Source organism: Nematolebias whitei, chromosome 16 (assembly GCF_014905685.2).
Source record: "Nematolebias whitei isolate Nwh7 chromosome 16, NemWhi1, whole genome shotgun sequence".
NCBI lineage: Eukaryota > Metazoa > Chordata > Actinopteri > Cyprinodontiformes > Rivulidae > Nematolebias > Nematolebias whitei.
In genome coordinates, this window is record NC_056513.1 from 12,974,743 (window position 1) to 12,988,718 (window position 13,976).

Consider the following 13,976-nt stretch of genomic DNA (forward strand, 5'->3'; position numbering starts at 1 on the left):
CCAATTTTAAAATTCCAGAATTGCTTCTCAGATTCTCCGTCATCAGCTTTTGGTTCAGAAGGATTTAAAGCTCTTTACAATTTGGTTGAATGACGCCAAGAAGTTGAGAAGTTTCCATGCAAGGCATTTCTTCCACACATCGTTTTGCTCAAATGTGATGAAAACGAGTTTTCGGAATATGAACTTCTTTTTGGTCACACAGCTCTGCATATTGCACTCATTTACATTAATGTTAATCTGTGCATTGTATTAAACCTTAAACAACTAAAGTTCAAACTTTTCAATTTCTACAGCTGCTTAGACAAAATAATCACTAGACCTCCAAAACCGAGAACACATCTGGAGCTAAAAGCACATATTTTCATCTATGAACTTGTCAGACCTTACTGTAATAAACAGCCCATTCCTTTTTCTCCATGTCGCAGGCGTGTCCATTTGCCAGCCCGTTTATTGTTCCATTCATCTTTCCATTGAGTTTTTCGTTGTTTTCCCCATCAAAGTTCTTCCTCAGAGCCAGAGCTGGCTTACTGGTGTGCCAGTTCCATAAAACCTTGTTCATATCATTCTGGGCCCTGATCCCTAGGAGCTTGTCTTCGTCGCTTCTGTCGTCGTCTTCACCGTCATCCTTGCTGGCAGGATGGTGGTGGAGGCTTTGCATCTCTCCGCTGATGTTCTCAAAGTACTGATGGATGCAAACCTTAGCGAAGCTCTTGGCGTGCTCCTTGCAGGTCTCGTCAAACATCTTGCGCTCGATGTCGATGTAATGAGACCAGTACTTGGTTTTGAGGAAGGCAGCTTGGGTGAAGCATGGTCTAATCGCTCGGATCAGGAAGGCAGTGAAGGTAATCATGAACAAAAATATCCACCCACATGCCTGCAAAATAAATAAAATAAAAACATTTAATTTGAGATACTGGCTGCCATCTAGGTGATTTGATCTTCCAGTTATGATAACCTGGGGCCTCACGTACAGAGGGTGCATGGTCTCAAAAACACGGTGAACGCTCATTTCATACAAAACTTGAGATGTATCAAGAATGAAACGACCGTGTATGTGACATGCAATTCGATGAGTGGATAGAAAAGCATGTGAAGAATGGTGAAGAAAATACCTTTAACAACAATATTAGAGTCTATATCAAATGAAGCAATATGCAGAGAGCATGTATTTACAGACAGAGGACTTTCTGGCCCACGATGACGACTGGCTGAGTCGTTTTAGGCTTTCAAGGGCAATCCTTTTTGAAACTGTGCTTGGAGCTTGAGCCAGTCTTGGAGTGCGACAGGGAGGAACTGTGCGCTGCCTGTACACGTACAGCTGCTGACCACACTGGCGTTCCTATCATTAGGGCGTTCCAGTGGAGCTGGCAGACCGATCAGGACTGTGCCAGTTGAGCCAGAGCTGAGCCATGTGTGGGATGGATCCGTATGTCAACCAGGTATATCAAATTTCCTACAATGCAGTTGAACAGGCCAACATTAAAGTACAATTTGCAGTGACAGCTGGTTTTCCTAATGTAAATCGGAGATATCGACTGCACACCCAATCCTATAAAAAGCACCAAAGGATGAATATGCTTGTTAACAGGAAACATTTTAATTCAACGTGCAAATCATATGATGTGCAAAAACAACTAACCAACATTGTGGGAAGGTGGCCTGCAACGCACAATTCACTCATTCTAAGGAACAGCATGGTTGGGAACAGGCTACGATCTGTCATGGTGCAGGATGGGGGGTTTCTTGGTGGATAAATTCATTTAATCATCTTAATATGTCCGACCATTTTGTCTTAATTTCTGTGGGTGTGCGCTGCTCTGACCCCACAGCCTTTACACACGTTGTCCCACTCACTCCTTAGTGCTTGGCACTAAAGCCAGAGAACAGAATGCCAAACAGGATGTTTTTACATTTCTCTACCTCATTTAAAAGAGTCTCCAACTCACATTCTGTGAATTTCTCTTTTCCTGCATGTAGACATACTTTTCAATAGTGCAGAGAGGAGATTCCTCAAGTGCAGGACATATTTAAATCTATTTGCATATTTAAAATGAGGAGTGTCAAGGGAGAAGTCAGGTATTCCCTTGTGTGCTCAGTTCCTGGTTGATTGGGACGTAAAAAAAAGAAGTGTGCTTGGATTCACATGCACACATGGTTTACATGTATGTATCCTGTTTTCTTGAGTTATGCGTACGCCGTGTTTCAGTAGAAAATCCACTCAAGTCTTTGTACGCGAGACCCCTGGTGACCTTATTAATGTCTTATTGATACACTTTCATTAAAAAGACCCCCTCTGATAGTTTTAGGCTAGACCAGGTTTTTTTTTTTTTTGTGGGGGGGGGGGGGGGGGGGGGGGGGGGACCAGGTGCTGGTCATAAAATTAGAATATCTTGAAAAAGTTAATTTCAGTAATTCCATTCATAAAGTGAAACTTGTATATTATGTTCATTCATTACACACAGACTGATATATTTCAAATATTTATATTTTTATGTTTATGATTATAACTGACAACTAATGAAAACCCCTAATTCAATATTTCAGAAAATTAGAATATTTTGAAAAGGTTCAATATTGAAGACACCTGGTGTCACGCTCTAATCAGCTAATTAACTCAAAACACCTTCATAGGCCTTTAAATGGTCTCAGTCTAGTTCTGTAGGCTACACAATCATGGGGAAGACTGTTGACAGTTGTCCAAAAGACGACCATTGATACCTTGCACAAGGAGGGCAAGACACAAAAAGGTTATTACTAAAGAGGCTGGCTGTTCACAGAGCTCTGTGTCCAAGCACATTAATAGAGAGGCGAAGGGAAGGAAATGATGTGGTAGAAAAAAAGTGTACAAGCAATAGGTATAACTGCACCCTGGAGAGGATGGTGAAACAAAACCCATTCCAAAATGTGGGGGAGATTTACAAAGAGTGGACTGCAGCTGGAGTCAGTGCTTCAAAAGTGTAAGGTTTCCAGTCAGTGATGGTTTTGGGGTGCCATGTCATCTACTGGTGTTGGTCCACTGTGCTTTCTGAGGTCCAAGGTCAACACAGTCGTCTACCAGGAAGTTTTAGAGCACTTCATGATTCCTGCTGATGACCAACTTTATGGAGATGCAGATTTCATTTTCCAACAGGATTTGGCACCTGCACACAGTGCCAAAGCTACCAGTACCTGGTTTAAAGGACCATGGTATCCCTGTTCTTAATTGGACAGCAAACTCACCTGACCTCAACCCCACAGAAAATCTATGAGGTATTACGAAGAGGAAGATGCGATACACCAGAGCCAACAATTCAGAAGAGCTGAAGGCCACTATCAGATCAACCTGGATCTGGATAACACCTGAGCAGTGCCACAGACTGATTGACTCCATGCCACGCTGCATCGCTGCAGTAATCCAGGCAAAAGGAGCCCCAACTAAGTATTGAGTGATGTACATGCTCATACTTTTCATGTTCATACTTTTCAGTTGGCCAACCTTTCTAAAAATCCTTTTTTTTAAAGGTCTTAAGTAATATTCAAGTTTTCCAAGATACTGAATTTGGGGTTTTCATTAGTTGTCAGTTATAATCATCAACATTTACCCTTTATTTATACAGGTAGTCTCATTGAGTCATGAGAACTCATTTTCAAGAGACCTGTTTTTGGGATCAGATTGTGGGGGTTAAGGGCCTTGCTCAGAGGACCAGAGTGGGGCAAATGAGGGTGGAGGCAGGTGTGGGCGTTTCACCTTTTCCACCCACATTTTGATGTTTATAGCACTGGGAGTTGAACCTGTGACTTTCTGATCACAGGCCTGTCTTCTCTAACCTCTACGCCACCACTCCCTAACATTAAAAGAAATTAACATTTGATATACATCAGTCTGTGTGTAATGAATGAATATAATATACAAGTTTCACTTTTTGAATGGAATTACTGAAATAAATAAACTTTTTCATGATATTCTAATTCTATGACCAGCACATGTACATACTTGATAAATAATGTGTCCCCAGCCTCTTAAGGTATGTATGAAGTACTTTCTGTAAACTTAGTCTTGCGACGACGCATTAGCCTAAACATATTTGTCTATTTTTGGAGTCTTCAAGGTTCAGTCTAGTTCTGGAAACAGCTTAAAAGTTTTTTTAGCCTTGAGGTTTTCCATGCATTTGTCCAATATGTTTAATGTAAACTTCGTTAAGTTTAATTGATAAAAAGGTAAGTTTTCATCAACTTTTTAAAATATTTTCTTTTTAATTTATTTAGGGACCAAATAGAGATGATCCAAGGGCCACTTTTGGCCCATGGGTCATACGTCTTGGTTAGGCCAATTGTGTTGCCATAATTGTGCAACAACAGTTTATGGTCAGTCATTGACAAAAAAATAAAATAAAACATTATGAAAAACAGTTTAAGATCTTTGAACAAAGTAAATTTCACAATACCTGGGATATACATTTGATGTACCGCGATGCAGCCACTCTCAATTCCTCATGCTCAAACAGGTCTTTGCAGGGAATTCTTGCCAACAGTTTAATCTTCTCCGTCTCAGACATCTGCCTGACAAAACTGTAATTTCCAAACTTTTCAATGTCCAGGTTGATGCTGAAAGCACAGAGGAAGCTCTTACCATCCATGAGAGTGACAGACACCCAGACTGCAGGTGCGATCAGGGATCTCTGTGTGACCGAACAAAGCATGTAGCGCAGGATTGTTGGATCCTTTGTGCGACTCCCAGTAGGCCGTCTCCACTCCTCGGCCAACACAGACACGTTATTGTTCAGTACAAAACCTAATAGAAAGAACCATATGGGAGGGACGATGAGCAGTCCAGTACTGTAGGTGTAGTTGTACTCTGGCATGCAGGGGCAGTTGAACTCAAAGGCAGAGTACATGTGGGCACTTGCCAACGCCATGATCCCACAAATCCCATTCATGAAAGACTCCTGGTTGGATTGGAGGAACTGGAACATCATACGAAACTTATCCATGTTTGCGAGATGTGGTGGACCTTCGGTTCAGAGGTAAATCTGAGCCAAGACAAGAGAAATAAAAAAGTATTTATACATCAGCTTTACTTTTTGTCAAGTTACAACCACAAACTTGCAATGTATTTTACTGGGATTTTGACCCAACCCTACTTTAAGGTTCAACAACTTTAACCTCAATCAGGCTGGTGTTCCTTGGTCTTCATGATACCGTTTGATCAATAATGTTCTGTCACAGACCTCAAGTCTTCAGAGAACAGCTAGTTTTAGACAGATTCCATTACACAGAGATAATTTAAAATGATTAAGTGAATTCTGATCTGGTCTGTAGTTTGGGTTTCAGAGTAAAAGAGGTCGATAACATCAGCCCAACACCATTCACATTTTTATTTTTGTCCTTTTACTCCATAATTATTTGCCATTAGTTTCACATAAAATGCCAGTAAAATATTTGTTTAAATTTCTGGTGCTAACTTCCCAAAATGTGTCAAAAGTTGAAGGGGTATGAATGCCTTAATGTTCTGTTGGTAAACCCCCCCCCCCCCCCAAAAAAAAAAACAAACCAATATGTCACTACATAAAGTATGTAGTGTTTTAAGTGACAACAAAGTTATTTCTTTAAAGCAAGAAATGAACATTTCCAGATCTAAAGATCAGATTCCCAGACAATAATCTGGTTGCCAAGTTGTTATAGGGTATTAAATTAAAACATAACGTTATAAACCTTAACGTCTGTGTTCAAATTCCTGCCGACTTCGACGCTTTAGTGTTTTTATAGCAAATAAGATTTCTTGGTATTCAGAAAGACTTTACTTATTCTTTCAACCAGTTTAAAAACAGCCTTATTAAATAAGAAACCATTTTCATGCGATCAGATTCAGCTCGATAAAAATTAAAAAGATATTTAAATATAAAAAAACAACTTACCTTTTTACTGGAGTGGATAAGTAGACGAAAAGTTGTCATATAAAAGTGAAGGCCATGGTAAATGAACACAGTATCCACATCCGATCGGCTGTAAAAGTACTTCTCGAACTCTCTGACGACGTAGAAAACTGAAGCCGTCATCGTGCCCCTCCCTTAGAGGCACATGGGTTATAGTGAGTCCACAAAAGGTTCTGGTTCAACGCAGGCGTTCTCAGAAGGCTCAGACATAAACCAACACACTTCCTATTGTCCATTTCATCTTTTAGCTTAATGTGTTTGTTTTCCTAAATGAAAACTGTCTTTTGTGTCCATCCGAGGTATCGGATTGTCCAGGACGCAGCATTGTTCACGTGTAGCTCTCACAATCCAGACATGCAAACAAGCTTTCAATCCATTCAAATTTCTGTGGCTTTGGCTGGAAAATGTGGTTGTCCTGTCACAGGTGAAAAGTGAATCTGTTTTCAGACGTGTAGAGATAAACCACCAAGCTACAAGTCCATCATATCTAAAACGTAAATCTAAGGGGTTAGTTTTATTTCACAAAACCCATTGAACAGGTCTAGGCTGGACTGTTGCATTTGTTTACCTGGATGTCCAAAATAATTAAAGTCTTTCAGCTGATCCAAAATGTTGCCGCCAGATTCTTAATGGGAACTGATAGGAGATATAGCTCTCTCCAGTTTTAGCTTCTCTCCATTGGCTCCCTGTCAAATCCAAAATAGAATAAAAAAAAAAAAATAAATAAAATCTTACTTCTAACCTACAAAGCTCTCAACAACCTAGCTCCATCTTATTTTACAGATCTTATCGTTACACATTTTCCCAACAGACTCGCTCTCAGGCTGCAGGTTTACTTGTGGTTCCTAGTTTTTAAAAAGCAGAATGGGAGGCAGATCTTTCAGTTATCAGGCTCCTCTCTTGTGGAACCAACTTCCAGTTTCTGTCCATGAGGCTGACACATTGTCCAGTTTTAAGACTGGGCTTAAGACTTTCCTTTTTGATAAATCCTATAGTTAGGGTCAACTTGGGTTTCCTGAGATATTCCTTAGTTATGCTGCTATAGACTTATACTGCTGGAGGACAAATTGACCACATTTCCTCACTCTGCTGCGGTCTTTACTTACTCTGCCCCATTTGTATATAGAATTATTTTTTCCTTAATGTGTGTTTTTCGGTCTTTTCTCAAGTTCACCTGGACCTGTCATTCTGTGTTTGTTTCTCCTTCCTGTCCTCTCAAACCAGTTGACTCATCCCGAGCATGGGTCTGGTGGAGGTTTCTTCCAGTTAAAGGGAGTTTTACCTTCCCGCTGTTGCCTTTGTGCTTGCTCAAGATGGGAGACTGAGACTAAGTGAAGCTGTAACGCAATCTGTTGGCTTCCTTTAATAACTTTATTAATTGGCTTTTATAATGTCTAAATGCTTTTGTACAGTGCCATGAGACGACTTCTGTTGTGACTTGGTACTAAATTAATAAATTGAATCGAACACCCGTTTCCACAAAAAAAAAAATGAACCAGAATATGACAAAACCAAATGGAAGCCCACAACAACAAAAGACTTGCTCCTTTTCCTGAAGCCTTTACATCGTTTCTGTTTGAAGGTAATGTGCATCCTGATCGTTCTTGCTGCAGATCACAACTGAAACCTCCTTTAAATGACTCAAGACTTTCTTTGAAAATGCAGTTGAAATTTCAGGAAGTCAGCTCAGACGTTTTTACTTCTCAGCATCGCACAGGAAAATGTCAGAGCACATGGGCAGGGTGTACAGGAAGTGAGCAACCTACATCTAAAATAGGAAGAGATCTCAGCTTATCTGTGCGTTCAGGTCGTTTCCTTTTTTACTTACACACCATCTGAACATTGTGTTGTGATCAAAATCCTCTATTCGGGTGAGAATTTGTTCCCTTTTGTCCTCCGTTTAAAGTTTTATTTACTAAAAAGCAGCATTTTATATTCCATCCACAAAAAGGAAAGAAGCTAAAGTAACTTTTGGCAATCGAGAAATTCACTTTAATCTATTTTACCTGCATCATTTTTTAATAGTGTAATTGCATTGTTTTTTTTAACTTCATCAATGGCACATTTTTTATAAAATTAACTGAACACTGCTCCAACCTTTTCAGACAGAAGCGATGATGCAAGAAACGGTGCTGCAAGTGTTTGTGGTGGCGTTGGGTCTTCTGCTGTGTCCCAGAGACCCTGGTGTTGAGGAGTGGGATGAGGTCATCACTCCAGGTTTGCAGACGCATGAAGAGAGGCTGCTCAGGGGGAAAGAGAAACTGGACCAAGTTGGTGATAAAATGACACAAAATGGAAACCAAGAGCCTCACGGTTACACAAACATTTATGAGCAACAGAATCAGTTTGATCGGCGTCTTATCGAAAACGATGGATCATTAGATTCAGATGTGGCCGTTTCTGAGGCACCAAGAGGGGCTGATCACAGATTACCAAAGGATAGTGTTGCCAAGTCTGCTGCCAATCTTGAAGACTATAACAGTGAACCAAAGACTGAAGACGACGTCCTCGCCAACAGTTTTCCTAAAGCCTCGGGGAGTCCACAGGGAAGAAGCAAAAAGTCTGAAAAGATGGAACAAAAATCACCTGCAGAAGCTGAAACTGCACAGAAGGCCCTCGCAGCCGGGGAGAGGGATTACCTTTGGTATATTTGGAACACCTTCTCCATTATTTCCATGATTCGCTTCTTCAGAAAATACCTGAGGAGTTTTCAACTGAATCAAGAGGTAAGCAGGACCTTCCCTGCAGAATGCAGAGTTGCTGGAGTCCAACTACCTGACGCTGCTACTCTGCATTATTTTTTTGATAAATGTGTCCAAATCTCATCCGAGAAGAAGTGCAGAGAGGGAGAGTTTTTGGAAGGTTTTGCAAACGACCTTATAGAAGCCATGAGGAGCATCTGCGACAACAATGGCGGCATGGCGATCGAAGACTTCCAGGTGGTGAACACGTGCGATATCGTTGTTCACGTCACTCCACCTGAGCCGTACGGTTTTCAGTGCCAGCTCGGAAACAACCAGGTGAGCGGCCTGTTGTTGGACATGCAAGTCTGTGGTCAAATAAAACTGGTGGAAGAAAAGAAAAGCCAAAATGGCTGCCCCTGCCAGTCCTCTGAGGAGATGGTTTGCTTGCTGCATTGCGAGAGCGAGATTAAAACAAAAACGGTGAATGTTTGGGATGATCTATGCTCCAAAAACTCTCCGTTCCTGTCTAAAGCGAAAGTTGCCAGGTGGTTTCAGAGAACCATCAAACAAGCCTGGGCACAAATTTCACATAAGTACGAGTTTGAGCTGATCATCCGCCACGTCGAGGCTCCAGGCGCTCTAGTCATTCGGTTCAGATCAGGGAAGAAGATCAGCTTCAATATGAACCCAGTGGTTAAATTCAACTCTGAAGCCCATTTCTTCATTACACCGTGGTCCTCAAGTACTTTGGACATCTTCTGGACGCTCTCCCTGACCAACTATGAGAACTGCCTTTTGGAGTACCTCTCCAAACATCTCCCTGAAAACTCCTGCCACAATCAAACCCTTGAAATCGCTTGTTTTCTTCACAGGAGACAAATGGCATTGACAGGAAGTTCTGCACTAACGGACTACCATTTCAAAATGGCACTGATGCATCTTTTGTTGACTAAAAAGTCATCAGAGTGGAACCCAGACTTTGTGGCTCACAGGCTACAAGACTTGTTGGGATATATAGAGGAAAGCCTGGAGAAGAAGCTGCTGACCCACGTTTTTATTGGCAACCCTTTAGCCCAGGTCATTGAACTCCCCACAGAGTTCACCAAAAACAAACCAGTGAATCTCTTCCATCCCTTCGTTTTACATAACTGCATTTACCAAACTGCAGTTGCTCATTTCCAGGAGATGCTTCGAAACACATGCATGCTGATACACGAGTATGTTGCTCAACGTACGAACAGTACCAACTCTTTGAAGAAATGTATGAAAAATGGTGCAAAAGTTACTTATCCCAAATAATTTATTAACTAATGACATCTCATTCAATAGGCAAGTTCCCAACTTTTGTTTAAGTTTAATATTTCATTATTTTTAACCTTGTTCACAGTCACAAAGTCTGTGTTCTCTTTCCAATTGGAGATGACTGGATTAGTGTCGGCAGAAGATATCAGGTGGCCAGCTTCCTCTGATTTATCTTCAGTCAAGTTTCCAAGAGTGACTGGAGACGACCTTCTCAGACCCTCCTGAAATGAGACGCGTTTGATGCCAAACTTTCAACTTGCATCCTAATTTTGCAAGATGTTGCCATTTATTGCATTTGCACCAGTATTAGCTTGACAAATGTTTTATCTATTGAAGATACAGATTAAGATTCATGCATCTAAATGCTGCGTTTGATGGACAGATTTACTACACTGTCAAAAAATAAAAGAAAAATGTGGAAACTCACCCGCTGGTTCTGCTGACTGGCATGTTGACTCACAACAGTCACACACACTGTCCTTACCGTAGAGCTCCTTCCACCTACAACAAAAACAGGATTATCAGAAACATTGGTGCACCACAAGGCTCAGTGTTAGGACCCACCCTCTTCACAAGCTACATAGTTCATGTAGGTCAGATCATCCCTGATGCATCCTTACAATTTTATGCTGATGACAGTTTATTGTCGAGATACACACTTTTCAAAATATAATTTTCTTCCAATTATTTTTTTCAAGTTACAGGCCTTCTTTTAAATTTGTCTACTGTTATCATGCTTTGTTAAAACAGGTCTCTCTTGTAAATGAGACTAACCTGTATAAACAAAGGTTGAATGAATTAGGTCAAAATACAGCTGCAGCTTTAACCAAGGAGCATACCTGCTGCCAACAAACGCCCCTACAGACAAGTTTAGCAGGTCTCAACTCACGTCTGAGTAGCTTCATCATAATTGCATGCCTTTGAGCTGGGAGTTGGAATGGGTGGCCCTGCAGACATCTCGCAGTGCATGGAGAATTCCTTAAAGACAATGTATTTTAGTGTTAATGGAATATCTTCCATTATTAAGCATGAAGTTGTTATTTATTCACTGTACCTGTGGAGAAGTGGTGGAAGCACCCCGTTTGAAAAGAAAGGCCCCCACGCTGAATTTCTGTGTCGTTTTCGAGTCACCAGTGAGGAATTTGGACTGTGTTGACACCTTACTATCAACCATACAGCTGCAGATTCAGAAAAAAAAAGCATTATTTCAATGCAAAAGGCTCCATTTAGTTCAACAATATAAGTATTACCCTTTGTTGTCGATGACTGTGTATCGAGGATGTGAGTAGGGGTCTTGAGAGGCAGTCACGAAGCACTTATTGATGTAAATCCTCTTCTTTCCAGTTTTGTCATGCCCATTGACCTCAAAGTGCATTGGATCCCCCAAGTTGTAGATTTTTCTGCTGGTGATCGACCTCACTCCTGCAGCTAGTGAACATCACAGGCCAATTAAAATTACTGATTCAAGGCAATAAAGGCCAGAGAAATTATAAAACTCGATTGATTTTTTGTTGTTAGCCACATGAACGCAATCTTTTTTTTTTTTTTTAACCATCATTTGCCACAGTATAGAATCTTTTGTTTAGGCCTTACAGATTTAACAACTTAAGACAGCGATCTGGAATTTATACAATCTAAAAACTCATTCTTGCTCCCCCCCCCAAATAAAACCTGCCCAGAGCAGCCAACGGTACTTAAAACTTCAAATAACAAAAACTACATACTGTACAGATTTTGTGACATTGTGAAAAATATAATAAACCATTAAGTTATTGGCATTTTTACATGTTAGAAGAAAAAAACTTTTTTTTTTTTAACCAATATACAGTATATGTGTAGACTGCCTGTGATAAATGTAAGCACTGAAATTAGCAGACTTAAGAGTCTTTTTGTATTTGAGAAAAAAAACAACAAAACAACTTATTTTTCGGTCTTTAAGGTGCACCGGATTATAAAATTCACTCTCGATTTTTGAGAAAATTCAAGGATCTTAAGTGCGTCTTATAGTCCGAAAAATACGGTATCTCATTTTGAAAAGGGAATAAAAATAAATCAGGCCATTTTGTTGGATATTTAATTGTGACTTAATACAGTTCTTCTCATAAAAATAAATTTTCCATTCACTTCAAATGTTATTCGGTTTTAAACAAATGCAAACTGTTCTACTTTTCTGTGATTTTAAAATGACTAGCAACATTTGTCTCTATTTTTCCCCTTATATTGGTTATAAATTTAATATTATTTACTTCCATATTTGTTTTGGTCAAAGCTCCAGAGAGAGGTTACAGCCCACCGGCTAAGATAAAAAAAATTGTTGCTGATTTTCATGAAAATAAAGAGTCAAATTAAAAACTTGTCTGGTTTTAGAACAACTATGATTTTACTGTTATAAGTATTTTAAAAAAATGGTTGCAATGTTTTCCCTACAGTCTTTTTTTTTTTTTTGTCTTATTCAACACACGATTTCAGTTTCTTGAAATTGGTTTAAGTTTAGAACTCTGCCAGTTCATGATACTGATTTAAAAAGAGTTCATTTCTCCCAGTCATCTCAGCATTTCAAATTACCATAGTTTAAAACAAATATATCTACTGACAACTTTGAAAGTCATAAGAAATTCTAGAGAATAACATTCACAAAGCCTACCATCTGGAGGAGAAAAGGAGAAATTGCCGTTTGATAGAAGTTTCGTGTAAACAGTTCCTTCTTGTGGTTTGGGGTGAAAGCCAACTTTGTACGAGTAAAACAACCTGCAAGAGTTGCAAGTGAAAAGAGAATTAAACTTACAAATGAACCGAGGCAAATTACTACAAATTCATCCCAAGATTTTGAGGTGAATTTATAAAAAAAGCAAACCGTACCTGTGGTATTTGCACTGCAGAGGAATGTCGAATGGCATTTCCCTCAAAACTGGGCCAGTTGGATTATAGTGGAGCAAAATACTGACTGAAAAATAATCTGGGAAACTCTGCAAGGAAAAATGATGATCATTTTATAAAATTAAGCCAATAAATAAATAAAGGGGTGGGGTGAATTTTTACCAACCTCTTTTTTGAATCCACAGTCAGTTTTCAGATAGTACAAAAAGCTGTAGTGGTCTTCATGAATTTGGCTGACAGGACAACTTCCTAGGGATAAATATGTGTGTGCATCCTCAGATTTAAAGACCTTCCTTTTGACTCTTACATTTATTCTGTTAAAATAACACAGAACTTCAACAGAGTCCGATTTTCGTGCTGCTCCTTCAGCTCGAGGGACGGCGGCAGGAACACCCAGCAACACTTTCTGGAGCCATCTAGGAACCTGTCTCGCACTTTTTTCTGGCTTCAGATCCTCTTTGCGATCACTGGAGATAGGAACAGCAAGATATTCAGGAAGTTTCTTTGCAGCTCCCTCAAATGATGCACCTAAAAATTTAAATTCAGGTGAGGAAACTTCTTTATTTGTTACAGTCTTCTCTCTCTCCCACTCTGATTCAAAATTTTCCATGAGCACACCAAAGCAGGCAGAGCAAAATATCAGCAAGACAAGCTCCACTTTCATCATTTTCACACCCGAGTCTGCCTCTGGCTGGGTTTCACCTGGTTTTTCCTACACTGCAATCAGCAGCCAACTCTCAGCAGCTGCTTCAGGCGGTGAAGACAAGCAACCAAAAACTGCAAGAATAAAAAACAAAACAAAGATTACAAAAGCCTATGATTGAAATGACTTACTTTATAGGATGTATTGTTTCTCTTTTTTATATCAAAACTTTAAGTTATCAAATATAATGAGGATGATAAATTGTGTTTGTGATGAATTAATTATAAATTAAGATCAAAGGATCATGTTAAGAAAGATTATTTTATGTAAATGGTAAATGGTAAATGGAGCTTACTTCTATAGCGCCTTCCAGCCCCCTATGAGGGGCCCCAAGGCGCTTTACAGTACCAGCCATCCACCCATTCACACGCACATTCATACACCGGTGGCGGTAGGCTGCCATGCAAGGCGCCATCCAGTCCCACCGGGAGCAACTCGGGGTTAAGTGTCTTGCCCAGGGACACAACGGCACATGGTGTGGGAAGTCGGGATTCGAAC

General features: G+C 40.0%; 3 protein-coding genes across 3 annotated transcripts; 1 reads left to right on the forward strand and 2 right to left on the reverse strand.

Annotated features, from left to right (window-relative positions):
• Window positions 1-376: 376 nt before the first annotated feature.
• On the reverse strand, window positions 377-4,970 carry LOC119422853 (calcium homeostasis modulator protein 1). The gene is made up of 2 exons (XM_037690262.1): window positions 4,425-4,970; window positions 377-874 (listed from the first exon to the last, which is right to left on the reverse strand). Exons 1-2 carry the CDS (start codon window positions 4,968-4,970, stop codon window positions 377-379), a joined length of 1,044 nt encoding a protein of 347 aa, XP_037546190.1.
• A 3,056-nt stretch (window positions 4,971-8,026) lies between these two features.
• On the forward strand, window positions 8,027-9,895 carry LOC119423106 (inositol 1,4,5-trisphosphate receptor-interacting protein). Its single transcript, XM_037690516.1, has one exon. It carries the CDS (start codon window positions 8,027-8,029, stop codon window positions 9,893-9,895), a length of 1,869 nt encoding a protein of 622 aa, XP_037546444.1.
• Window positions 9,896-10,014: 119 nt separating this feature from the next.
• On the reverse strand, window positions 10,015-13,528 carry zp3c (zona pellucida glycoprotein 3c). The gene is made up of 9 exons (XM_037690263.1): window positions 13,438-13,528; window positions 12,942-13,242; window positions 12,758-12,864; window positions 12,543-12,646; window positions 11,149-11,326; window positions 10,953-11,076; window positions 10,788-10,876; window positions 10,326-10,399; window positions 10,015-10,119 (listed from the first exon to the last, which is right to left on the reverse strand). The coding sequence occupies exons 1-9, from the start codon at window positions 13,440-13,442 to the stop codon at window positions 10,073-10,075; spliced, it is 1,029 nt and encodes a 342-aa protein (XP_037546191.1). The 5' UTR covers window positions 13,443-13,528; the 3' UTR covers window positions 10,015-10,072.
• Between the last annotated feature and the right edge of the window lie 448 nt (window positions 13,529-13,976).